The sequence below is a fragment of the Pelophylax lessonae genome (assembly GCF_965119305.1).
Source record: "Pelophylax lessonae genome assembly, chromosome: 3".
Lineage (NCBI taxonomy): Eukaryota > Metazoa > Chordata > Amphibia > Anura > Ranidae > Pelophylax > Pelophylax lessonae.
In genome coordinates, this window is record NC_138770.1 from 372167582 (window position 1) to 372191018 (window position 23437).

Sequence of the window (23437 nt, forward strand, 5' to 3'; positions counted from 1 at the left end):
AAGCGTAGCTCACACGATACTGGCCCCACGAGCCACCAGATCGTCGGTAGCGTCCACCAGAGGATCCCGTGCCACAAACCTCTGAACTTTTCTGTTGAGCCGGGATGCCAACCACCCACCTCGGGGGCGCCCCATCGGAGACATAGCTGATGAAACACGTCCAGGCGAAGGGACCACTCCCAATGGTCCAACGTCTGCCGGCTGAGAGGAAGGGGCTAAGCCTCGAAACGCGTTAGCCATTATGAACTCAAGGGACAATTTACCCTCGGATCACACGACTGAGGATTGCGTTCTTTATGTGATATGCTTTTAACCATGAACTCGTGAGTATTTTTAATCTTTTTTCTTTTAACCACTTTACCACCGGAGGATTTTGCTGTCTTACGTCTGGGCCACTTTTTGCGATACGACACTGTGCGACTTTAACTGACAATTGCGCAGTCGTGCAATGCCGTACCCAAATGAAATTGACGTCCTTTTTTTCCCACAAACAGAGCTTTCTTTTGGTGGTATTTGATCACCTGTGCGATTTTTACTTTTTGCGCTATAAATCAAAAAATTGTAAATTTTGAAAAAACAACAATATTTTTCACATTTTTTTATATGAAATTCCCCCCCCCAAAAAATGTAAAAATCTAATTTTTTTTAAATTTTTGGCCAATTTGTTTTCTGCTACCTATGTTTGGTACAAAAAAAAAAAAAATAAAAAAATCGCAATAAGCGTATTTTGATTGGTTTGCGCAAAAGTTATTGCGTTTACTAACTAAGGGAAAGATTTGTCAATTTTGGTGTTTTTTTTTTAACGAGTAATGGCGGCGATCTGCGATTTTTTTTGCGGGACTACGACATTGCGGCGGACAGATCGGACCCCTGACATTGACACTTTTGGGGGTACCAGTGACATTACTGCAATAATCAGTGCAATAAATATGCACTGTTACTGTAAAAATGACACTGGCAGTGAAGGGGTTAATTTTATTGGAGAGGGAGGGGTTAATGTATGCCTGGTGCTTACTAACGTGTGGGGGGAGGTGACTGTGTGACACAAGGACAGATCCAGGGTTCAGCTATGCTGAACCCTGCAATCTGACCCTGCCTGTCACTTAGGAGATCCGCCTGCTTGTGTTTACACAGGAGGGCGGATCTCCACACTCGATTCCTCCCCTGGCCCGACTCCCGCTGTGACTGAATACGCGCCGCCTAGAAGGGGGAGGGTCTGCCGACGTAGGTCTACGTCGTCAGACCTACAACAGCCACTTTGCCGCAGTAGGCTCAACGTGAGCAGCGGTAAAGTGGTTAAATAAACCAACCAAAGGATAATGCACTAGGCCTGTGCGCCCCTGTGTTTGTTTGTTGTTGGCTGAGATGATCCGCCTGCCAGTTTTCCACACCTGGAATGTGCACAGCGAAGAGGGCCGGAACGTAGCTTTCTGCCCACCGTAGAATGCAAGTTACCTCCAGAGCTGCCAAGACACTGGTTATTGACAAAAGCCACTGCAGTGGTTTTGTCCAACTGAATCCTCGCTGGAAACCCTTGAAGATGATCCGTCCAGTGATCCCGGCACAGCCTGATCGCCCAGAGTTCCAGGACATTTATCAGTAGTCTGAACTCTTCCAGTGTCCAAACACCCTAAGCAGAGCTTCGACCTAGGACACCTCCCCACCTAGACAGACTGGCATCTGTTCTGACCACTGCCCAATACATGGGGAGAAAGGGATTTTCCTGTCAGAGAGCAAAGCCACCAGACCAGAGACCCTTTGGTTTCCAGACTCAGCAGGATCAGATTGTCCAGAGACTTCGGACACTTGTCCAATTTGACCAAGATCTCCCTTTGCAGGGACCTCATATGGAACTGTGCAAATGGAACCGCCTCGAAGGTAGATACCATCAGGCCCAGCACCTGCATGCAAGTTCGGAGAGATGACCATCTGCTGGACAGCAAGAGATGAATCGCAGCATGCAATGTCTGGAGTTTGTCCACAGGAAGACCCAGATAATCTAATTTCCTGGATGGAATCAAAGCAGACTTCTGGTAATTTAGAAGCCAGCTAAACTCCCACCGGGTCTGTATAGTGATCTCCACGTCGCTCATCAGAAGTGCAGAGGACTCCGCCCGCAAAGAAGGTCATCCAGGTAACCCAGTATTGCAATTCCCTGCTGACGTGGCAACGCTAGAACTGGGGCCAACACTTTTGTGAAGACCCGAGGGGTGGAGGCGGGACCAAAGGGTAATGCCTAGAACTGATAAAGCTTCTCTCCTACAGCAAAGCGGAGGAAGTGCTGGTGCCGGGCACATATTGGAATGTGCACGTAAGCATCCTTGATGTCTATAGAGGCAAGAAAATCCCCTTGATGTAGAGAGGTCACTACCGTGTGAATGGACTCTATCCTTAACTTCTGTACCCGCACAAAGCAGTTCATGGCCTTGAGATCCAGAATCAGACACACTTTGCTCTCTTTCTTTGGGTCCATAAACAGGTTTGAATAAAAGCCCTGAAACTGTTCCGAGACCGGAACTGGGACAATCACATCCTGCAGCAACAGATCTTAACCCCCCCCAAAGAGAGCTTGCAATTGGTCTGGGGACAGGCGCACATTAAAAATGAAAGAACCTTTCATGAGGGTAAGAACGAAACTCAATCTTGAAGCCAGACCGTATCACTTTGTGGACCCATTTCTCCTGCACTAAGGAGGTCCAAGGGCCCAGGAACCAGCAAAGCAAACGTCCCTCTACCCCAAGCATGTGTGAGGGCACACCTTCATGCTGAAGGAGCCTTGTCCGCGGATATAGAGAATCCTGCTCTCTGCTTGCCAAAACAGGGCCACTTGGAACCTCTGGAAAAGGACTTGAGAGGTTTTGAACCCCTCATCAGAGGACCCTGAAAAAACTTGTATGCCGAGGACGAAGGGCCACGTCTGCACCAAGGTTCCTTAAGCTTATCAGTAGGGATGCACCGAAATTTCGGCCACCGAAAAAAATCGGCCGATAATGGGTTAACATTGCCGAAAATAAATATGGCCGCCGTGGGGAAGGAGGAGGGCGCAGCGCAGTGCAGGTTTTAAAAGTCCCGCCTCTGGACGGCCTTCCGCCTCTTAATGACGTCCCTACTACGATCAGTGCATTATGAATGGACATACCAGGCGGGGGGGCGAGCGGCCGCTATAGAACTATGTGAATTATCCCTGTCAGCTCAGCGCGACTATGTGTGAATGAGAACAGAACTGACCTGACACCGGGCGGGGGGGGGGCGGGCGGAGCGGCCGCTATAAGCTGTAACTATGTGAGCGCTTCACTTCCCTGACAGGCATGTATCTCCGCTGTCAGGTCAGTTCTGTTCTCATTCACACATAGTTGTGCTGAGCTGACAGGCAAGGATCACATAGATCTATAGCGGCCGCTCGCCCCGCCTGGTATGTCCATTCATAATGCACAGATCGTAGTAGGGACGTCATTGAGAGGCGGTGCCGCCGGCCAGAGGCAGGACTTTTGAATGAAGGACACCCGAGGAGGGGGACGCTGAGGCGATGGGGGGGGGGGGGAGCTGGTATTTGTATTACGAAGCATGAGGGGTTAATGTATTGTCACTGCTGGTCACTCATCTATTAGTGATCGACCAGTGGCAGGTAATTAACCCCTTTTGTGCTGCATTAGTGCAAACAGTATCAGTGTTAATTAACACTGGTTGCACTCATACTGGTTGCACTAATGCAGCACAAAGGGGTTAATTACCTGCCACTGGTCGATCACTAATAGATGAGTGACCAGCAGTGACAATACATTAACCCCTCATGCTTCATAATACAAATACCATTGGTAATTAAATTAACCTCTTGCCAACCCATCACAGTACATATACTGTGACAGGGTGGCAGCGACAGGTGTACGTCGCTGCCTGTTTTTGGTGTATGCCCCTGTTCTATCTATCCATTTTAAATTTTTTGGGGGGAAAAAGTCATTTTCGGTTTTCGGCCAAGGGCATCCTGCATTTTCGGTTTCGGTCCAAAATTTTCATTTCGGTGCATCCCTACTTATCAGCAAAAGTACTCTTCCCCCGTGAGACTCTTAATGATGTAATCCAGAGTAGCCCTAGACAGGTAAATCAGTTAAAGGGGTCTAGTCCACAGACCAGCACTTAAGCCACAATACGCGCCCAAGTACCACTGCCGAAACAGACAGCCTAGAAACCAGGGGAGCTGCATCCAAAGAGGCATCACGGAAAAACTGCAGCCCCTGAACCAACTGGTTCACCAGTTCAGCAAAGGCAGGGGGGAGATGCTCACCCTCCAGGTCACAGCGACAAAAGTTTGGCCCACTAGGTCAGAGTTTCGGACACCAGGAAAATGGTGAAGACATGCCTAAGTGCCGAACCAGCAACAGTAAACACATTGCGGGCCACAGCCTCCTTTTCTGTCAGCCGAATCCCTAAAGGCCAGCGCTTCCTTAACCGGAATCATGGTTGCCTTATTCAAGGGGGGGGGGGGTCCGCTGTCAGTGCATCAATTTATGGTTGGGACACCTAGGGCCCCACAGCCTCTGAGAGGGAATCAGGTGGGGAAAACGTGCTCCAAAGACTCCATCATTAAATAGGGGGACCCCACAAAAAACATGTCAAACACTGCCAAGAGACACCCCCAACGTGCTAGTAGCACCACCAGGTCGCCAGAAACAGAGTTCCCCACAATCCTACAGAGGAGAGAGGGAGGACCCAAGCAGACTCACCACCCCACCAGAAAGGCACTGGCTGCACCAGGATAACCTGCTCCTTGTGCTGCATCCAGGGAAAGGAAAGACCCAGGAGTCAGCACCAGGGGAAAAGGAGAGGCTCCCATGGCTGAAGCTCCTCTAATGGCCGCCGCTCTGTAGTATGCCAGACCAACGAAAAATGGTCCCTGGACTACGCAAACATGGCTGCCAGCCCTAGACTAACCTAGGCTACAACAAAATGGCCACCACACATGGCTCCCAGGGACCCAGGAATGACACCTAAGGGAAGGGGGTGGGGTCCAGGCACAGAGCCCCCACACAGGTACAGTCCCCCACCACCATTACACCACCATGCTCCAGCCCTGGAAACAGCCCAGACCACCACACTACCCCAGATGAAAGCTGGGGGTGGGGGGTGGATGGGGGTGCTAGATGACCCATAGGGACCACCAGAATACAGGAGAGCATAACGGGAAGGAAGGGAACCCAGTGATTGAGCGTCCCGGGGGCGGGCCCGCGTCCACCCCAAAACCCTCCGGGGGGAGAGGGGGGACAGCTACTCACCATACCGGGCACTGCTCCAGATAGAACCACCTCGCAATCAAAATGGGGGGCTGTCGGACAGGAGGAACGCTGCAACGCAGGCTGAGACCCAGTCAAATTCGACTCGCAGGCCAGCCCCCCTTCCAGGGAGGCTATGTCGCGGCTGACCCAGCGCATGTTTGTGGTCTGCGCGTGCGCGCTGGCCAGATTGGATTGACCTCTAGATCTAGATTATCCAGCCCATTGCCCAGTCCAGCAGTTGCTTGTAGAACTCGCAGAAAAAAACCTGAAGAGTAAAAACCATTTAAAAGAAAAAAAGATTGCCAGGACCAGAGATCCCAGCGAGGAACTTACTACTGACTAGGCAGCAGAAAAAAACTGAGTACCAATAGCAGAGACGGGGCATATACCTTCTGGGACTGCCCATAGATGTAGTAAAGTTCTTTTTTCTGCCTAGTGTCTTACTCCTGTAGGAGGCAGTATAACCCAATGGTCAAGAATCCTAAGGAGCTGTGTCCTTCAATAAACGAAAAATAAATATTTTTTCTCTATTAGTGAAAATCATGCTTAGGAAACCATATCAATTCTGTAACTTATGAGCATTTTTTTTAATGACCAGTGCATCTACGCATTCAGACCAGGCGTTAACATTTTCTCTTTATGTATTTTATAAAGGTTAATTCGTCAAATTCTGCATGAATAACATATAACTAAAAAAAAAAAAAAAAACAAGTGCAAAAAAGTTAAATCTCTGTTGTCTATAGCATAATATGCAAAAAAATGTATAAATTTTTTTTTTTCGATGAAATGAACACAGTTTTTTTTTTTGGTCAAGTCTATGATTTCTGTTCCTAGACTAAAGAGGTCCTCTCGCTTAATTATTAAGCTGGGGACCAAATTTAAACAATCAATGTAATTATGCAAAGTAAAAAAAACTGCAAGTAGCTAGAAAATACTAAAAGGTTTCACAACATACCTGTACTGTAAAAATCAACATGCCCAGACTGTCACCTGCCCCAATATTCATATATAAATACAAACATTTTGAAACCCATTATTGCATCTTCTTTAAGTGTATGTAAACCCCATCAACTGAGTTCTCTTATTTGACCCTTTTATTCTGTTCAATATACCAATAAAAATCTGTTCACTAATTTATAATCTAGGACAGGAAGTAAGCTACTAGCAGGACTACCAGATGAAAATAGGGGGAAAAAAAAACCACAGTAACTGCATCTAAGGATTGGTAAACTGCAATCAATTTCATTTTTTGCTCTTGGCTTTAGTTACACTTTAGAACATTCTCTGCGACCGTGCTTAGGCCCTGCAATTAATATCTCAAGCACTGTCACTGTGTACAATAAAGGTATGCTGCGGCACTTATGGTGCATTATAGCTAACTGCAGTCCTAGGTAATTGGTCACCATAAAGAATCAAAAACATGCTAGCATTCACTCAGTACATACACCTAAACCAACAGTACTGCTCTAAAATTAGTAGGAATTAAACATGAGAGAAATATTTCTCATTCCTAATTTGATACAGAAGCACTTGTGAATCTCAAGATGCACATGCTGGAAAGGAATGAGAAATGAAGTCACAATTGTCAGGGAGGGGTCAAAGAAAAGCAAGTGACAACAGTAAGTGCATGCTATGCAATTAATTAACATGTTTAGTGGAGGACGTTTATTTTGGACATGGCATGCATGTTATTTTAAACACTGCTTAAACCCACTAATAACAGAAACATTACCAATCAAAAATAAATACTTTTTGCTCCAATTATGTGCCTGTCACAAGTGTTCATCTCAGAGGGGGAAAAAAAAAAAAAAAAAAAAAAAAAAAAAACGGCATTTTCCGATTTAGTTTAAATTCAAAAATAAATAAAAATGCACTAAATAAGAACAAAGGGGTTTTAGCTCACCAGTAACATTCTCAATTAACCAGAAAAGCATCTTGTCCCTTAAAGTGATTGTAAAGGCTGAGCTTTTTTTTTTTTTTTTACAGTTATGCATTCTTCAGTGTGCTGCTCTCCCACAGCCCCCCCCCCCCCCAAGTGGCTTGCTATTGGGAGCACTAGTCATAGGGGAGGAGCCAGGAGTGTCGGCAAAGGAACTGGAAAAGAAGAGGATCCGGCGGCTCTGTACAAAATGAATTGCACATAGCAAATAAATATGACATGTTTTTTATTCTTTTAAAAAAGAAAGAAAAACCTTTCAAACCATTATAAAATTTGACCAAATATGTACCCACAGCCCCAACCTATTCTCTATAGGTCTAAACATATAAGGTGAGAACCAAACGCAGGATCCAGTGCCTGAAGCAAATATTACAAGCCCCGATGACGTGGGGTCTGGGTACAGTTCCCATGGTATACACTGAGATTAGCTGATCTGGAAACTGCTAGTAAAACCAGTAAGCAGTCAGATCCTCATATTTGTCATTCGAAAATTAGGAAGATAAACTGTTCAAACATAGAAAAAAAAAAAATCTCACAAAAGAGGTCGTCACCCAAAAACACTGACAACAAACTGGAGCCTCGTGGAATAGGCGGGGGTTATATGGCTACACTAGGGGTGCTACTAGTATTGGCATATAATTTAAGGTTTAAGAATAAAAAAATTCTGTGTCCTGTACTGTACTATCATAGGCTCATTCACAGGTGCAACGAACATAGCCACTCCTCTGAAAAACATTCTGTGCTGTGTACAGCCCTAAATCGGCTGCATGCCCTTGTTCAGACATGTGGCGGCTCAACCATCTGGCCTGGATAAAAATGGATTTTTGTAAAATCTTACCGTAAAATCCTTTTCTCTTAAGCTCATTGACAGACGTAGTCCTCGTTGATTCAACACAACTCGGGTTATGCTGCCCTCTACAGGAGTAGGACTAGACAGGAAAGAAAACATTCTGGCCACACCTTAGGGCCAACCCAACTCAAAAACAGAGGGGCGGGTACTACGTCTGTCAATGAGCTTAAGAGAAAAGGATTTTACAGTAAGATTTTACAAAAATCCATTTTTCTCTGTCGCTCATTGACAGACGTAGTCCTCGTTGATTCAACACAACTCGGGACGTCCCAAAGCAGTACCACAAATGAGGGGTGGGAAAATGGAAATCAAATCCAATCTAGAAGGCCCAACCGGTGCCAACTAGAAGTTTTCAATGCTCATCAATCAAAGATGAGACTCAACAGAAAATTCCAACAGAAAGAACCCTCGAGGTAGACCACCGGTCTCCTCAAATTGCGGCCTGCAAAACCTTGCGGCCAAATGAGGCATCCGCCGATGCCATCACATCAATCTTATAAAATTTTGTAAAGGTATGTACCGACGACCAGGTGGCCGCCTCCGTGAATCCGTCTTACGGAACGATTCCGTAGCCTTCAGGTATACCCCGATTGCCTGAACCACATCCAAGGAATGCAACGCATGTTCCCGATGATGATTGGGCTGAGGACACAAGGAAGGTAGTACAATATCTTCATTCAGATGAAAGTCTGAAACCACCTTTGGAAGAAAGGATGGCTTCGGATGAAGAACTACCTTATCCCTATGAATCACTAAATATGGGGACTGGCATGACAATGCAGCCAGTTCTGACACCCTGCGTGCAGAAGTGATAGCCACCAAGAAGGCCACCTTCTGGGATAAAGTAAGCAAGGGAATCTCCCTGATATTTTTAAAGGGAGGTTACTGCAGAACCGACAAAACCAAATTAAGATCCCAGGGCGGTAAGGGTGCGCGGACTGGTGGAGCCAGGTGCCGCACCCCCTGGATAAAATTCCGCACCAAGGAATGAGTAGCCAAGGACTTCTGAAAGAAGATTGCTAACGCTGAAACCTGACCCTTGATGGTGCTCAAGGCTAGTTTCTGCTCAACCCCCTTTTGCAGAAAGGTCAATATTCGGGTCACCGAATAGGTACGTGGAGGAAATCCTAAAGATTCGCACCACGCGATATAAGTCTTCCATGTGCGATAATAGACCTTGCTGGAAGTCGCTTTCCTTGCCTTAATTAGCGTAGGAATAACTGAAGCTGACAACCCTCTGTCCTTCAGTACCTGGGTCTCAATGGCCAGGCCATTGAACCCAGCGACTGTAAAGCACAATGGAAGATCGGTCCTTGAGACCGCAGACACTCCCTGAGAAGAAGTTCCCAAGGAGCGTTCGCGACTAGCATGTCCAAGTCGGCCAGACCGGCTTGACGAGGCTAGCCTAGAATTTCCAGGACAAATGGAGCTGACTGGATCCGAACCAGGCTGCCCTAGAGCTATCTGGCCCCGGCAATCCGACAAAGTCTGATCGTTCTCTGTTCCCACACATTTATCAGACACCTGATTCCTATCAGGAGTGGTGATTTCTCCTGGTTGAACATTAGAGACCGAAGTCACCCGGCTAGAGGCTCCTTGGTCTGTCTGTTCAACCGGATCCGATTCTTGTGGGGAACTGAGGCTAATCTTTGGAAAAGGTAAAGAAAATGATCTGTTCAGGGAACGGTAACTACCGCTCCCTGTAGTACTTAAATGTTGGAAGGGAAGAATCGCACCGGTAGCAGTGGTCGATGCTCGATCTAATGCTCTGAATACCGGTGAAGACATCCCCCCACCCTCAAGCCGGGTGGGGGCGCACCTTCAGGCTGTGTAATCCTTTGCTTCAGGTTTGGCTGAGTCGGTCTTTTGTTTGTCCGACCAGCCCTTCTTGAACCCTCCTAGAGGGGTTTTGCCCTTCCCGCTTGCTCCAGCAGAGCGAACGAACCCTTTATGGGCGGTAAAGAAAGGTCCCCGCTTGTTACGAGGTCCTTTAGCAGCCTGTGGCAAAAAAGTGCTTTTGCCCCCAGTGGCATCCTTAATGATCTTATCTAGGGTGGACCCAAATAGGCGATTCCCCTGAACGGGGAGATTCGCCAAGGTCTTTTTGGAACCTAGGTCCGCTGACCAGCATTTTAACCACAGCACACGTCTGAGGATTACCGCTGACATAGATGCATGCCCTAATAGGGGGGTAGCATCCAAGGCTGCGTCACAGACAAACTGTAGTCCTTGTATACTCTGTTCCATCAAATCAGATGTTGCCTGGGGGATATCCTTCCCCTTCAGGTCCTGGCGCACCAATCTCGCCCATTCCGTTAATGTCTGAGAAACTAGACCAATGACAATTACTGGTCTAAAGGCTGATCCTATCAGGGAAAAGATCGTGCGGGACTCCGCTTCTACCCTCTGATCCACCGAATCCTTAAAGGACGAAGCGTCCTCCACTGGAATAACCGTGGATTTATTCAGTCTGGAAATAGGTGGATCCACCACTGGTGGTACCGTCCATTTCTTAATGAGGGATTCCTCAAACGGATAGCGTCTAGCAATGCGCTTGGAAATAGTAAAGGTACGCTTAGAATGCTCCCATTCCTCTTTAATCTTATTACCAAAACACTTGGGTAAAGGAAAAACCTTCACCGTCTTGGTGGGTTTGCTAGTACCAAAGGGAATTTCTATTTCAGTTGCCTCTGCCGGTAAAACCTCAAGTCTTAAGGTTTCCCGAACCGCCACAACTAGTGCGTCCTTCAATGCTTCTTCCTGAAATATGGCGGAAGCATGAACGTCCTCCTCACTGTCTGAGGGAACTTTACCTGAGACAACAGCCCCTGCAGAGGGACCTGCAGCTGCAATGACCATCTCAGCATCTGAATCTGAAGTATCAGATGATATAGGGGTAGGCGGGGGTCGCTTTCTTGACCCCCGTTCCTGACAGGCCGTCTCCACCCGAGCCACCAAAGACTCCAAAACTGCTGTAAATGCATCCATACTCTGTGCACTGGCGGGTCCCGCGGCCCCCTCGAGGGAAACCGGTGGGGGTACCTGTGTGGCAGGGTCCATGATAATTCCAGATACTACCCGGAAAAAATCAATTTGTCAAAAAAAATAAAACTTTTTTTTTTCAGACCCCCAGCGCCACAAAGCCCCTCAGTGTTACCTGCTTTAGGGACCCCTATAGAGCGAGAGAGAGAGATAGACCCCAAGGCTCACCACTTGATGCTCAGAGTTTCAAATGCAACTTGTCTCAGCACTGTCTAGAACCGACAGGAAGTCTTTTGGCTGGCTTCCCGGGAAACAAGGAGGCGGCTCCGCCCCTCTGCACGCCTTCCGGCGCCTCCCCTAGCTCAACGAGGTGTTTGGGTCACCTCAAACATGGCAGCCCCCATGCTGGAGACAAGAGGCTACGCCAAAATGGCAGCCCCGTGCGATCTACCAGACAATGGCGGCGGCCTGTACAGAATAACGGGGTATCTCGACCTCACAAACCTTCACCCTCATGGTGATCAGCGTGGCCGGCGGTACCGGACCCTGGCGGGCCGTATGCGGTCCGTGGCCGTCGGGAGGCATCTGCTTTAGCTGGAGGAATATGATCTGGAATGCAGTATACATGTATAGACATCGCCCTGTGGCTTCTGACAGGTAGGATACCTTATACTATCACAGTAATGTTCTAGTACTGCCACTGCCTACAATCATTTAAAAATTTTTGCAATTAGATTGTCAGCTCCCAAACCAAGCCTCCTGGTTTCTTGTTCACAAAAATCACACTCAAATAGGGGGATCTGTGACATGTTATAGGATAGAGGGGAGACCCATCCTTACCATTACAGAGAGGGGCCCGCGTTCACCACAAGACCCGTCAGGGGGAAAGAGGGAACATACTACTCACCCTACCGGAACCAGGCGGGCGCCAACTGACAGTACCCCTCTCCACCGGGGTGGGAGGGCTGTCGACCAATACGGACGCCGTGACTCATGGTCCTTGGCGTTTAAGCGAAACGTTCAACTCGCAGGGTCAGTCCCCGTCCAGTGGGACTATGTCGCGGCCAACCCAGCGCGGAGCTATGGCCTGCACGCGCTCGTAGGCTGAACTGGGGTGACCACTGGATCTCAACATCCAGCCCGTCGCCCAGTTCCAGCTTTCTTGCTTGAAGATCTCACAGGAACACTGGAGAAAAAAAGATGTTTAAAAAATCTTTCTAAGAAAAAAAAAAAAATCCTGCCAGGACCGAAGATCCTAGCAAGGCATCTAGGTCCTTACTCCTAACTAGACAGAAAAAAACCGATTTGCTGTAGCAGAGAGAGAGAGAGGATATACCCTCTGGGACTGCCCCTAAGGTGTGGCCAGAATGTTTTCTTTCCTGTCTAGTCCTACTCCTGTAGAGGGCAGCATAACCCGAGTTGTGTTGAATCAACGAGGACTACGTCTGTCAATGAGCGACAGAGAAATATTTTCTTATTTGTGTAACAGCACAAAGACTTTTTCACTGGTCCACTAGTCTTTCTTTAAACTTGTGAAAGAGCTGTGTGTACAGCTAGCTTTAGTGAAGCTTTCAGCAATCTTTCAAAAGCATTTCTAAGCTTTTGGCAAGCTTTATTGAAGCCTTTAGATAACTTCAATTCCAGTTTGGGAATTTTAAACAGAGACCTCTGTAGGAGTGCTAAAACTAACTTTAAACAAGTTTGTAGCAGTCTTCATTAGACTGTATAAATTGACAGCAATTCTATAAAGTAGCAGGAACACAAAATACTGACTATAAACTTTCACCTTCACATACTGTCTCTCCCCAAACTCCTCTTTAGAGCAATCCTATGTTCAACCGGACTCTGCATGGTGGACTTCCAAAGGTATAACCCATATCTTATGTTTTTGATAGGAATTCCTCCCTCTCTTTTGAGGGCCTGTGGGTTTAGGTGAACCTCTTCAACTCATTTTCTTTTTAAATATCTGTTAATGTTTAAGGCTATTCAGACTCAATTTGCCACCCTAACACCAACGTTGGCCTATTTCCCAGGAAACAATCCTTTTTTAATGAAAAATCAGACCAAACTGACCACCACCTTTTACAAATGCTTGCAGGTGGAACAACTGTTTGCAGTGTTTTTTTCCAAAATGGCAGAGATTTATTTTGGATCTTTCTGAAGACAGCTGAGAGGAGACAACCGAAACCTTGTTTGCAGATAATTAGTACAGTGGACAAATTTATACAGTTTAGTTTCATACACGAACTATACTACACACTTGACAAACTACACCGTATGGGCCTCACTCATTATGGGGATTCTCTAGAAACGCTTTATCACATCTTAGGGACCTGTCCTCATATCACAGCCTTCTAGGATGCACTGCATACTGCTCTGGAAACAAATTAGGGTTTCTCTGGTCCCAGAAGATCAATAATACATCTTCTAGGTGTCCTTGATAACTTTCTTTGACCAATGAATGTACCATGTTTCATTTAACATTTTTAAGAGCCAGGAAAGCTATATTGCTCAATTGGAAGAACCCTAACCCCCAACTTGAATACAAGTATTTTGCCTAAATAATGCAGACTTACCCAAATATAGTAACATGGTGATAAAGAGGATTTTAGAACATGTTCCAAAAAGTCTTTAAAAATCTGTAATCTATGGCTGGATTCCTCTATGATATCATAAGTGACTCTTCTGGATGCTGACTCATAAGTCTGTACTGCTTAAAGCTGGCAATACATGGATTAAAACTCAGCAAGTTCAGCAGGAACTGGCCAAATTTTGATCCACCTATGGTCATTCCTGTTCATGGGAAGTCGATCTATCACAGTAGGGAGGATTCCTGCATCCATATTGAATGTGTGGATGGGGGAATCCGTTCATGTCTCCTCATTCAACCCACTGGTTGAGCAAAAACAAAAAAAATACGGAACCATGTATGTCGAGCTTTAGGTCTTCATTTGGGGTACAGGGGGAGGGAGCAAGTGTGCAAGATGCATGGATGAGGTTAGGCTGCCTGAATTTGGATCCTTGTATTGCCGTTTCCATTCATGATATGCTGATTGACTGCTCAGGAGCAGTCCTAATGGAACATTTCAGCTTGTGTATTCTAACAGTACACAGGCAGAGGAGTCTCCCTGCTGCCAGAATACAATGACACAGCGGGGAGATGTCCCTCATCCACACTAGATGTGTGGATGGGGAAATCAGTTCTGTTCAGTTTTCTTTGTCCTCGAACAAAAAATAAATAAATAAAAACTGATGCATAAATGGCAGCTTTAGAGCCGGGTCACACTGGGGCGACTTGTCAGGCGACCTGGTCGCCTGACAAGTCGCCTGTTATAGTTTAGCATAGGACCCATTCTAATAGGAGCGACACAAGTCGCTCCGACTTCGAAAAAGGGTCCTGTACTACTTTGGGGCGACCTGGAGCGACCGGCATTGACTTCAATGATATTAAGTCCGTGCATGTCGCTCCGAGGTCGCGGTGCGCGCTGTGCACCGCGACTTCACAGGTCGCCCCGGCAAGTCGGGTCGCCCCTATGTGAACCGGCTCTTAGTCTTTGTTTTGTCACAAGGTATTATTGTAATATGTATGTAACTCTGGCAGACTACAGAGAAAGAAATAATCATAGGAAATTCAGACCATCAGATCTATAAACATGTAAAGCAGACACAATAAGTATTCTACCTTATTTACAATACTTCAAAACGTTCTTTGGAGAATTATGATGTCATGGTCAAGAACTATAATAGATAGACTGGACACACAGGTTGGAGCAAAATGCATTTAGTTTTTCATTATTTTAGGCTTGATGTGTTACTACCATTCTGTAGTACCTGTTATGATGATCTCAGGGACATCCAGAATATTGCCAAATGAAGCAGTTTTACGGTGGCCTCGTTTAGACTTGGTATATGCTGCAAAAACATATACACAATACACATGCAGACAAATACAAGTGGTACAAAACACAATTAACAAAAACATGGAAGTGTACAGCACAATGTTACACAATGAAGGTGCGTGCAAAAAAAGAAACATGCTAAGTTTCTGCTTTTAATGAAAGAGAAAAAAAAAAAAAAACAAAAACAAAAAAAGAAAACATAGATGAGCATGCAAAATACAGCATGACGGGACACACAAACTTATAGTGATCCAGACAAAGTCTACCTGGAATGGTTATCTATGAACTGGTCTAACTGGAAGATGTATATGAATAAAACTTCACAAGTCACAAAAGTAACAAGTTATATTTTTAAAATAACCTAAAGTAAAGTTTCTCTACCTGACAATTCACAGGTGTTCTTAAATGGGAATATAATGCCGCAATTGCAACCCTAGCATTAGCTTGCAGTTGTGGTGCGGAACCATTTACTTAAATGGGGTGGAATGCAACTAGACGTATAATTTTTGCCATGCCATGAAGCAAAGCATCGTAGCCATGAAATGTGTGCAACCCTTCTAGCAGCCTTTGCAGCTGGGGTGGGTGGTTTAAAACCACCCAACCAGCCCCCCTATGCCCTTACACTTGCTCATTCAAAAGTAAAAAACTATATAAAAGAACTGTGCAACACAACTGACTAATTCTCAAGAATTACATTAGTAATGTGCTTGCAGTTTCTGTTTGGTATAACGTAGACCTGCAGTAAATGTTTCAGAAATTAAGTTTCTAGATGATGCAAATAACTGAATAAAGGAATATCATTGATATGCAACTTGTTACAGACCTAGGTAGTTCAACCACAGCAGTAACACAATTGCATATGAAAGCCATCAACAGATTTAGAGACACAGGCCGGGGAAATTATACATACATTTTTTCAGTTAATGTCAAATATGATTCTTTTAGTTTCCTAATAAAATTTACTTTAACTGTTTATATCTCTGGATTTACTATTCATTTAAATATATATATATATATATATATATATATATATATATTTTTTTTTTTTTACTGAAGAAGATAACCTTTGCTTTTTTGTTTTCTCATCAAATGGTCAGTTTTGACAGCCTATTTGTGACAGTTTAAATTTTTTTAAATCTATTTTAAATGCAATTTTTTACTGTGCATTTGCTTCACCCATGGGTCAGCCCCTCAATATGAATATTTCAGATCTCGATAGGTGTTAGCAAGGGGAGTCAACCTCTGGGGTTTTGCATGTATTAGGAACTCTCATAGTGAAACATGTACAATCTGCAATTTGAAAATAATGATAAAGGGTTCAAAGCCAGACTTTTCTAAGAACATGGCAGTGCGTTTTTGTGTAGCACTTCTCCATTGTATAAGCCTTGGTAAATACCTGCTATTTTCAGCATTGCACTGCTGCCATTTTCACCTCCCTATGAACTTTGCAGAATTTATGCCATGATATTATGCGGCTATTACACAATGCTTTTCTCTGTTGGTTTATCTTTTATAGCAAATTAATGGCACTTAAGAGTTAGTTGGTTGCCATTATTGTCGTTATGTGCCTTAGACACACTGTTTTTAACTGCGATTTTTATTCCTCTTTTATGTGTTCTATTTGTGAGTTTTCATTAGATGTTTTTCATGTACCATAATAAAACAGTTTGCTTAGTACTTGTTTTGTTCTGTTCTACCATCCAACCATACAAACCCACTGCTGTATTACACCTGGGTGTTATCATTGCTTCCCTGGTTGAAATAACCACATTTCATTTAACCAGAGGTTTCCAGACTATTTAGTTAAATATTACTGCACACGGACAAGATGGTATTACAGCTGCTACAAAAAGAGTACTATCTTTTACAATAGGATGATAAGGGCATCACATCATTACGAAGAATTCCTCAGACTAAAATATAGCATTGGTCAACCAAACATGCATGATGATTAAAATTTCCAGTTGTTCAGTCAAGCAATTTTTACTGTTACTTTACTTGCTATGATCAGCTTGCTGTAATTAAGTCACATGTAACTGGATACGAACATTTCTAAAGTTGATCCAGGGAATATCCAATTGCCTCTCGGGGATCAGGAAGGGATTTTTTCCCTGCTGGAGCAAATTGTATCATGCTTTGCTGTTTTTTTTGCCTTCCTCTGGATCAACTGTGGGTATATAGGATTGTAAAATTTTATTTTATTTATTTTTCCCTTTTATTAGTTGAACTAGATGCCCTTGTGTCTTTTTTTTTTTTACAACCAGACTAACTATGTAAAACAAATAAAGCAGAGGGCAAAGATGCTTTTGCAAGAAATAAAAAGTATATTAAATTATACAATTTAGCTTGAACTGACCGCTTTATCCAATGGGAATCTGCAAATGTTTAAATATTTTCTTTATAATCATTGCTAAAAAAAAATGTTACAAAATATTTACTTTATTTGAATATTTTATATTCACTGCTAAGGTACTTAGGTACTACTTAGGTTGAGATCTAAGCAATAGCCACACCTGATCTAAATAAGTAAATACACACTTCCCCCATCCTTTACTAACAATTACATCTAAACCTTATATAATAATGCACCTTTCCCTGTGTTTGTAAAATTGATGCATACCATATGCCTAGCATTACTTAGTTATGGATAACATAGCACCACAACAAAGCAGGATTTTACTATAAAAAAAAAAAAAGCAAAGATTCCGACAAATAATACATCTTTGTATGACCTGCGTAAAGTAGTCAAAGCTGTAAATCTAGTATTTAATATAATGCTTGTCTATTTACCTGTGCCTGCAGAAATCCTTGGCTCCGATTCGGACATGTCCGCACTCTTCCTTTTACTCTCAGGTGTAAGTATTGAAGGTGGCTTAACTCGAGTATCAGAAAGACTTTCAACGCTGCTACCTCGAGAGGGTGGCAGACTCAAGCGGCCTGGTTCCCCCTATATAGGGATTATTTTTAGAAAATGTTTTGGGGAGACATCCAAAGTTAGCTAGGCATATGAGAATGAATACAACATAATACAAGATATACAATATAATACAAGAGAAAGACTGCAGGATAATATATATTCTATATAATCCAGTAAATGAATGGATGTGACATAAAAAGACCCCTGAAAAAACAAGGTTTCTTTTTTTGTTAAAAGCCAACCAGCTTGGATTGACTTGACTTTTAAGCCCCTTTCACATGGGCCAGATCAGTTTTTCTCAGCAGGGGAACTGTTTGCTGATCCCCTGCTGTGTGGAGCGGGCAGATGACAAGTCTATGTCCGCTGAGCTTATGCAGCGTGGATTCGGGTACGTTTACATCCGACTTCCCTCCGTTCCAGCCAGATGGAGGGGAACAGATCTCCTTTCATTTGTTTTTGCCAGATCAGGATGGGAGGTAGGCGGCTGTAAACAGACACAAGTCAGTTTACATCCATCGCTCCATAAAGAAGAATGGAGGGTCCAACTGTGTCCACCTAAAAAAAACAGAGACAAGACCCAACTGGACCGCCCATGTGAAAGGTGCCTTCAAGAGTTAGTTCACATTTTAACAAAAACAATGTATTTCAATAAAGGGGCTTCCTTAAGGTTAGACAAAATTGATCCCCCCTTCATAGTTATTACTGTGGCTTCTAGTGCGTAGCAGTTCAAAGATGCCCTTTATGTATTCAGCTGTGTCCCAGCTAATGGTTATGACCAATAGAATGTTTCTTGCTTAAAAATGATCTTGTATTTCTCCCCCATCATACACCTTTCTGCCATCTCCTATCCGTAGAGTGTTCTTTGGATGTTACCCTGCCCCCTGATTACTTGGGTGCCAAGATGCGGAGAGAGCAAAAAACAAAGCCCCAGCCACTTACTGGTGATTTGGATTTTTATAATACCTGTCTTTGGTTCCCTAATGCTGCCTTGGCCCCCTTTCCTACCAGGCGCAACACATGCACAGAACAGCGAGCACTTAGGTGGTGAAGCCGCCTCATTCTCTCAACCCCCCTTCCTTGCTTCTGCTCGATGTGTCCTGGGAAAAGGTGGGGCAGCCAGAGTCAGGATCCACCCCCTGGGGCTTGGAGCTCCTCCCACACTGGATCCACTAGGGAATCTGGCTCTGCAAGACTTTAAATCAGTACAGCAGCTGCTGAGCCACACACAGAAGGATTCTGAATCTCACCTACCTCCCTAAGCTGGGGCCACCCTGGGATGTGACTGCCAGAACCAGCCCTTTCAAACCCCGCAGGGAGTCAAGTAAGTTTTGGCCGGAGATTGGGGGCTGCATGCAGAATAGCAGGGGGTGCTTCCTCTGTAGCAATGCATAGACCCCGGGTCCAGGGAGGGTTGAATTTCCCTGGAAAGGTATCAGCCTGATGCCGAGCTGGGATGACTGGAGTGAGGGGGGCATCTGTTGCCCCTAGCAAGCAACCAGTATTCTTAATTTACCATTACAGTTTAAACATGTAAACCAGATTGGTTGCTACGAGCAACTGCTCTACATTGATTGGTTGCCTGGAGTAACTGCTCCATTCCTGCCCTACGGATGACAGCTGCTCCATGCACAGCGCCTTCACATCCAGGAAGCACTCAGTAAAAGCGCAGTATTCTCCCAGCCAGACATAGGAAGCCTGAAGCAGGACTTCGACTTCATGCACACTGAGGCTCTTCTAAACACTTTTCCCCTGGCAATAGAAAAGCAGCTTCAAAAATGTGCCTAAGCCGCATTTTTGTAATGGTGAGGTCAGTACTAAGACCAGGGTCAGCACTGGTGGGAGGAAGGCAAAATGCACTATTGTCTGTGTAGACAAAAATCCTTGCACTGGTCCTGTGTATGCCTACTCAGGCTATTTCTCCCCCTGTCACAGTGGGGGAGCATTCCTTATCTTTTCCTAACAGTAAGAAGCTTTTGCCCATGTCTCCACATCGTTCACTCCCCTCCCACGCAGAAATATTAAAAAACTTTTAGTTTCATAACAGGGCACTAAACGACAGTCCCAGATCACATGGAAGCACAATGAGAAGCTCTTCCAGCTGAATTATTTTAAAGAGCTGCTGAAATTAGGTTTACAGTGATAAAGATGAACTATCCCTTTTAAAGTGGACAGCCATAGTTCTTAACCACATAGGAAAAATATGTACTCATGAAATTTAGTCTGAATCGGGGCACTTACACTTGAGAGGAGCTCTCAAGATTACATTTTAAGGAGATAATATGCTAAATATGCCATAAAAATAAAACAGACATACTGTGAACATAGATATACTTACACCTTGCTTGGATTGATTGTTCCAGTATGCCAATTTGGACTCTATTCGTTTGATTGTATCATTGCTTGCACTAACCTGCAAGTCGTCAATATCACTCTTATTGCTTGTATTTGTAGAATTATCAATGCAGGACCCTGTGGAGAAGTACAAGGTAAATACATAATCTCTAATGGAGGGGAAAAAAAAGGTTTCTGTTAATTTCACTAAAAGCTTAAACTATTATATGCCGCTTAGTAAGCCTAATATGAAGGTGCATTCTGGCCTTCCAAACTACAAGGAAGTGTTGACTCTTGCAGCTTAGAAGGACACGGTCTTGGCTTAATGTTTGTAACAGTGGGCACCATCATAGACTTGCCGAACACATACATATGTGGAATACATTTTAACATAAGTCTACTACTTTATTCATTCCAAATACCAAGAGTCCTGTTACACCTTAGCTAAAGTGTACACATATTAGTTCAAATGGGCCTGATCAATAGGATTTTAGGTCAAGTTAGATCATCAGGGAAAACATCTCTAACTGCTATGCACATTATCATTCATTTATTCTACAGTTAGTTTTAAAAGAACCTGTCAATTGTTTTTTTATGACCTTATGTAGTAAGGGGAGAAAGCACCAACCTGTACTTGTGGCAGAATTGCTCTGTCCACCATCAGAATATTGGCATCGATATTGTAAAGATTCATCAGCACCAGGAAAATACTAAAATGGAAAGAAAGAACATGTCAAATAAAAAGATGCAATATTAAAAAAAAAAATCCAATATGTATAATGGGTTAGGGAACTTTTAATAAAAAAAAAAAAACCCACATTCTCCTCCGTATCTTCTTATTCAAATACATCACATTCAGGAAAAATGTATGTTTACCTTTCATGCAATCACATATAATGTGGTAATAACCCCCAAAGCAAACATTATATTGCAGCTTACCAATTAGATGTGATGGCTGTTATTCCATTAATTTTCACCTGGTGATCTGGCCAGCAAGTCCTCTCCTACAAATGTAGCAGTTAACCGCTTGCCGACCGCCGCAAGTAGATTTACTGCGGCGGTCAGCCCCTGCCAGGTAGAGTGACGTTAATTAACGTCACTAGCCTGGGAGGGTCTGGGGAGCGAGCGCGCTCCCGCGCGGTCACGGACCCCCCCCGCGCGTGTGACTGGCGGACCCGATGTCCGCCGGTCACTCGGCGATCGGCGGGGGAGAGGGAGAAATTCAGACGGCTTGTGTAAACAAGCCACCTGTCATTCTCCTCGGTGTAAAGACACTGATCACACGGATCTACTATGTAGATCCGTTGATCAGTGTCCTTACAGCTCAAGCCACAGCCAATCACAGTAGAAAGCACTCCCCTAGGGACACACACAGCCCCTCCCTCCCAAATAAAGTTAACCCCTTCCCTGCCAGTGTATTTTTACAGTAACAGTGCATATATATAGCACTGATTACTGTAGAAATGTCACTGGTAACCCCAAAAGTGTCAAAAATGTCAGTCAAGGGTCCGATCTGTCCGCCGCAATGTCACAGTACCGCAAAAAAAAAAAAAAAAAAAAAAAAAAAAAAAAAAAAAAAAAAAAATCGCAGATCGCCATTACGCGTTAAAAAAAAAAACAACAAAAATGACAAAAATCTTTCCCTTTGTTAGTAAATGCGATAACTTTTGCGCAAACCAATAAAAATATGCTTTTTGCTCATTTTTTTACCAAACATAGGTAGGATAAAACAAATTGGCCGAAAATGTTAAAAAATTTAGATTTTTACAATTTTTTTTGGGGAATTTCATATAAAAAAATGTGAAAAATATTGCTATTTTTGCAAAATTTACGCTCTTTTTTTGTTTATAGCGCAAAAAGTAAAAATCGCACAGGTGATCAAATACCACCAAAATAAATCTCTGTTTGTGGGAAAAAAAGGACGTCAAATTAGTTTAGGTACAGCGTCGCACGACCGCGCAATTGTCCGTTAAATTCACGCAGTGCCGAATCGCAAAATACCCCCTGGTCTTTTAGCAGGAAAATCCTCCGGGGCTTAAGTGGTTAAAGTACAGTGCATCTGGAAAGTATACCCAGCGCTTCACTTTTTCCACATTTTGTTAGCTTACAGCCTTTTTTTTTTCAATTCAATAGCTTTCTTCAAAATTCTACAAACAATATCCTATAATGACAGTGAGACAGAAGTTTGTTTGAAATCTTTGAAAAAACACTTTAAAAATCACATCTACATACACAGTACGTATTCAAAGCATTTGCTCAATACTTTGTTGAAGCACCTTTGGTACCAATTACAGCCTCAAGTCTGAGTATGATGCTACAAGCTTGCCAACACCTTTTATTGGGCAGTTTCTCCCATTCTGCTTTGCAGGACCTCTCAAGCTCCATCAAGTTGGATGGGGAGTGTCGATGCACAGACATTTTGAGATGTCTCCAGAGATGTTCAATCGGGTTCAAGTCTGGGCTCTGGCTGGGCCGCTCAAGAACATTCAAAGAGTTTTCCCGTAACTACTCCTTTGTTATCTTGGCTGTGTGCCTAGGGTCATTGTCCCGTTAAAGGATGACCCTTTGCCCCAGTCTTAGGTCCTGAGTGCTCTTGAACAGGTTTTCATCAAGGATGTCTCTGTAAATTGCTGCATTCATCTTTCCCTTGATCCTGACTAGTGTCCCAGTTCCTGCCATTGAAAAACATCCCCACAGTGTGATGCTGCCACCACCAAGCTTCACTCTCGGGATGGTATTAGCCAGGTGATGACTGATGCCTGGTTTCCTCCAGACAGGACGCTTGCCACTCAGGCCAAAGAGTTCAATCAGACCAGAGAATTTTGTTTCTCATAGTCTGAGAGTCCTTCAGGTGCCTTTTGTCAAACTCCAGGCGGGCTGTCATGTACCTTTTAAGGTTGAGTTGGCTTCCGTCTTGCCACTCTACCATGCAGGGTGGATTGATGGAGTGCTGCAGAGATGATTGTTCTTTTGGAAGATTCTCCTCTCTCCACAGAGAAACGCTGGAGCTCTGTGGAGAGATCATCGGGTTCTTGGTCACCTCCCTGACTAAGGCCCTTCCCCCTTAGTTTCAAACCTCTCACTCAGTTTGGCCGGGCGGTCTGCTCTAGGAAGAGTCCTGGTGGTTCCAAATTTCTTCCATTTATGGATGATGGAGGCCATTGTGCTCATTGGGACCTTCAATGCTGCAGAAATTTTTGGACCCTTCCCCATCTGTGTCTCGATAAAATCCTGTCTCAGAGGTCTACA

The 23437-nt window shown here is 44.2% G+C and overlaps 1 protein-coding gene across 4 annotated transcripts in view; it reads right to left on the reverse strand.

Annotated features, from left to right (window-relative positions):
• Positions 1–23437, reverse strand: part of MAP3K7 (mitogen-activated protein kinase kinase kinase 7) — a 100477-nt gene that overhangs the window by 20401 nt on the left and 56639 nt on the right. For 2 of the 4 annotated variants that reach the window (XM_082250241.1, XM_082250240.1), the window contains exons 9-12: positions 20817–20898; positions 20193–20326; positions 17731–17887; positions 14873–14953 (exon numbers count right to left, since the gene is read on the reverse strand). In XM_082250241.1, the coding sequence (XP_082106367.1) occupies positions 14873–14953; positions 17731–17887; positions 20193–20326; positions 20817–20898 (454 nt within the window). The remainder of the gene's footprint in view (positions 1–14872; positions 14954–17730; positions 17888–20192; positions 20327–20816; positions 20899–23437) is intronic. The other 2 variants (XM_082250243.1, XM_082250242.1) reach the window with 1 other exon arrangement.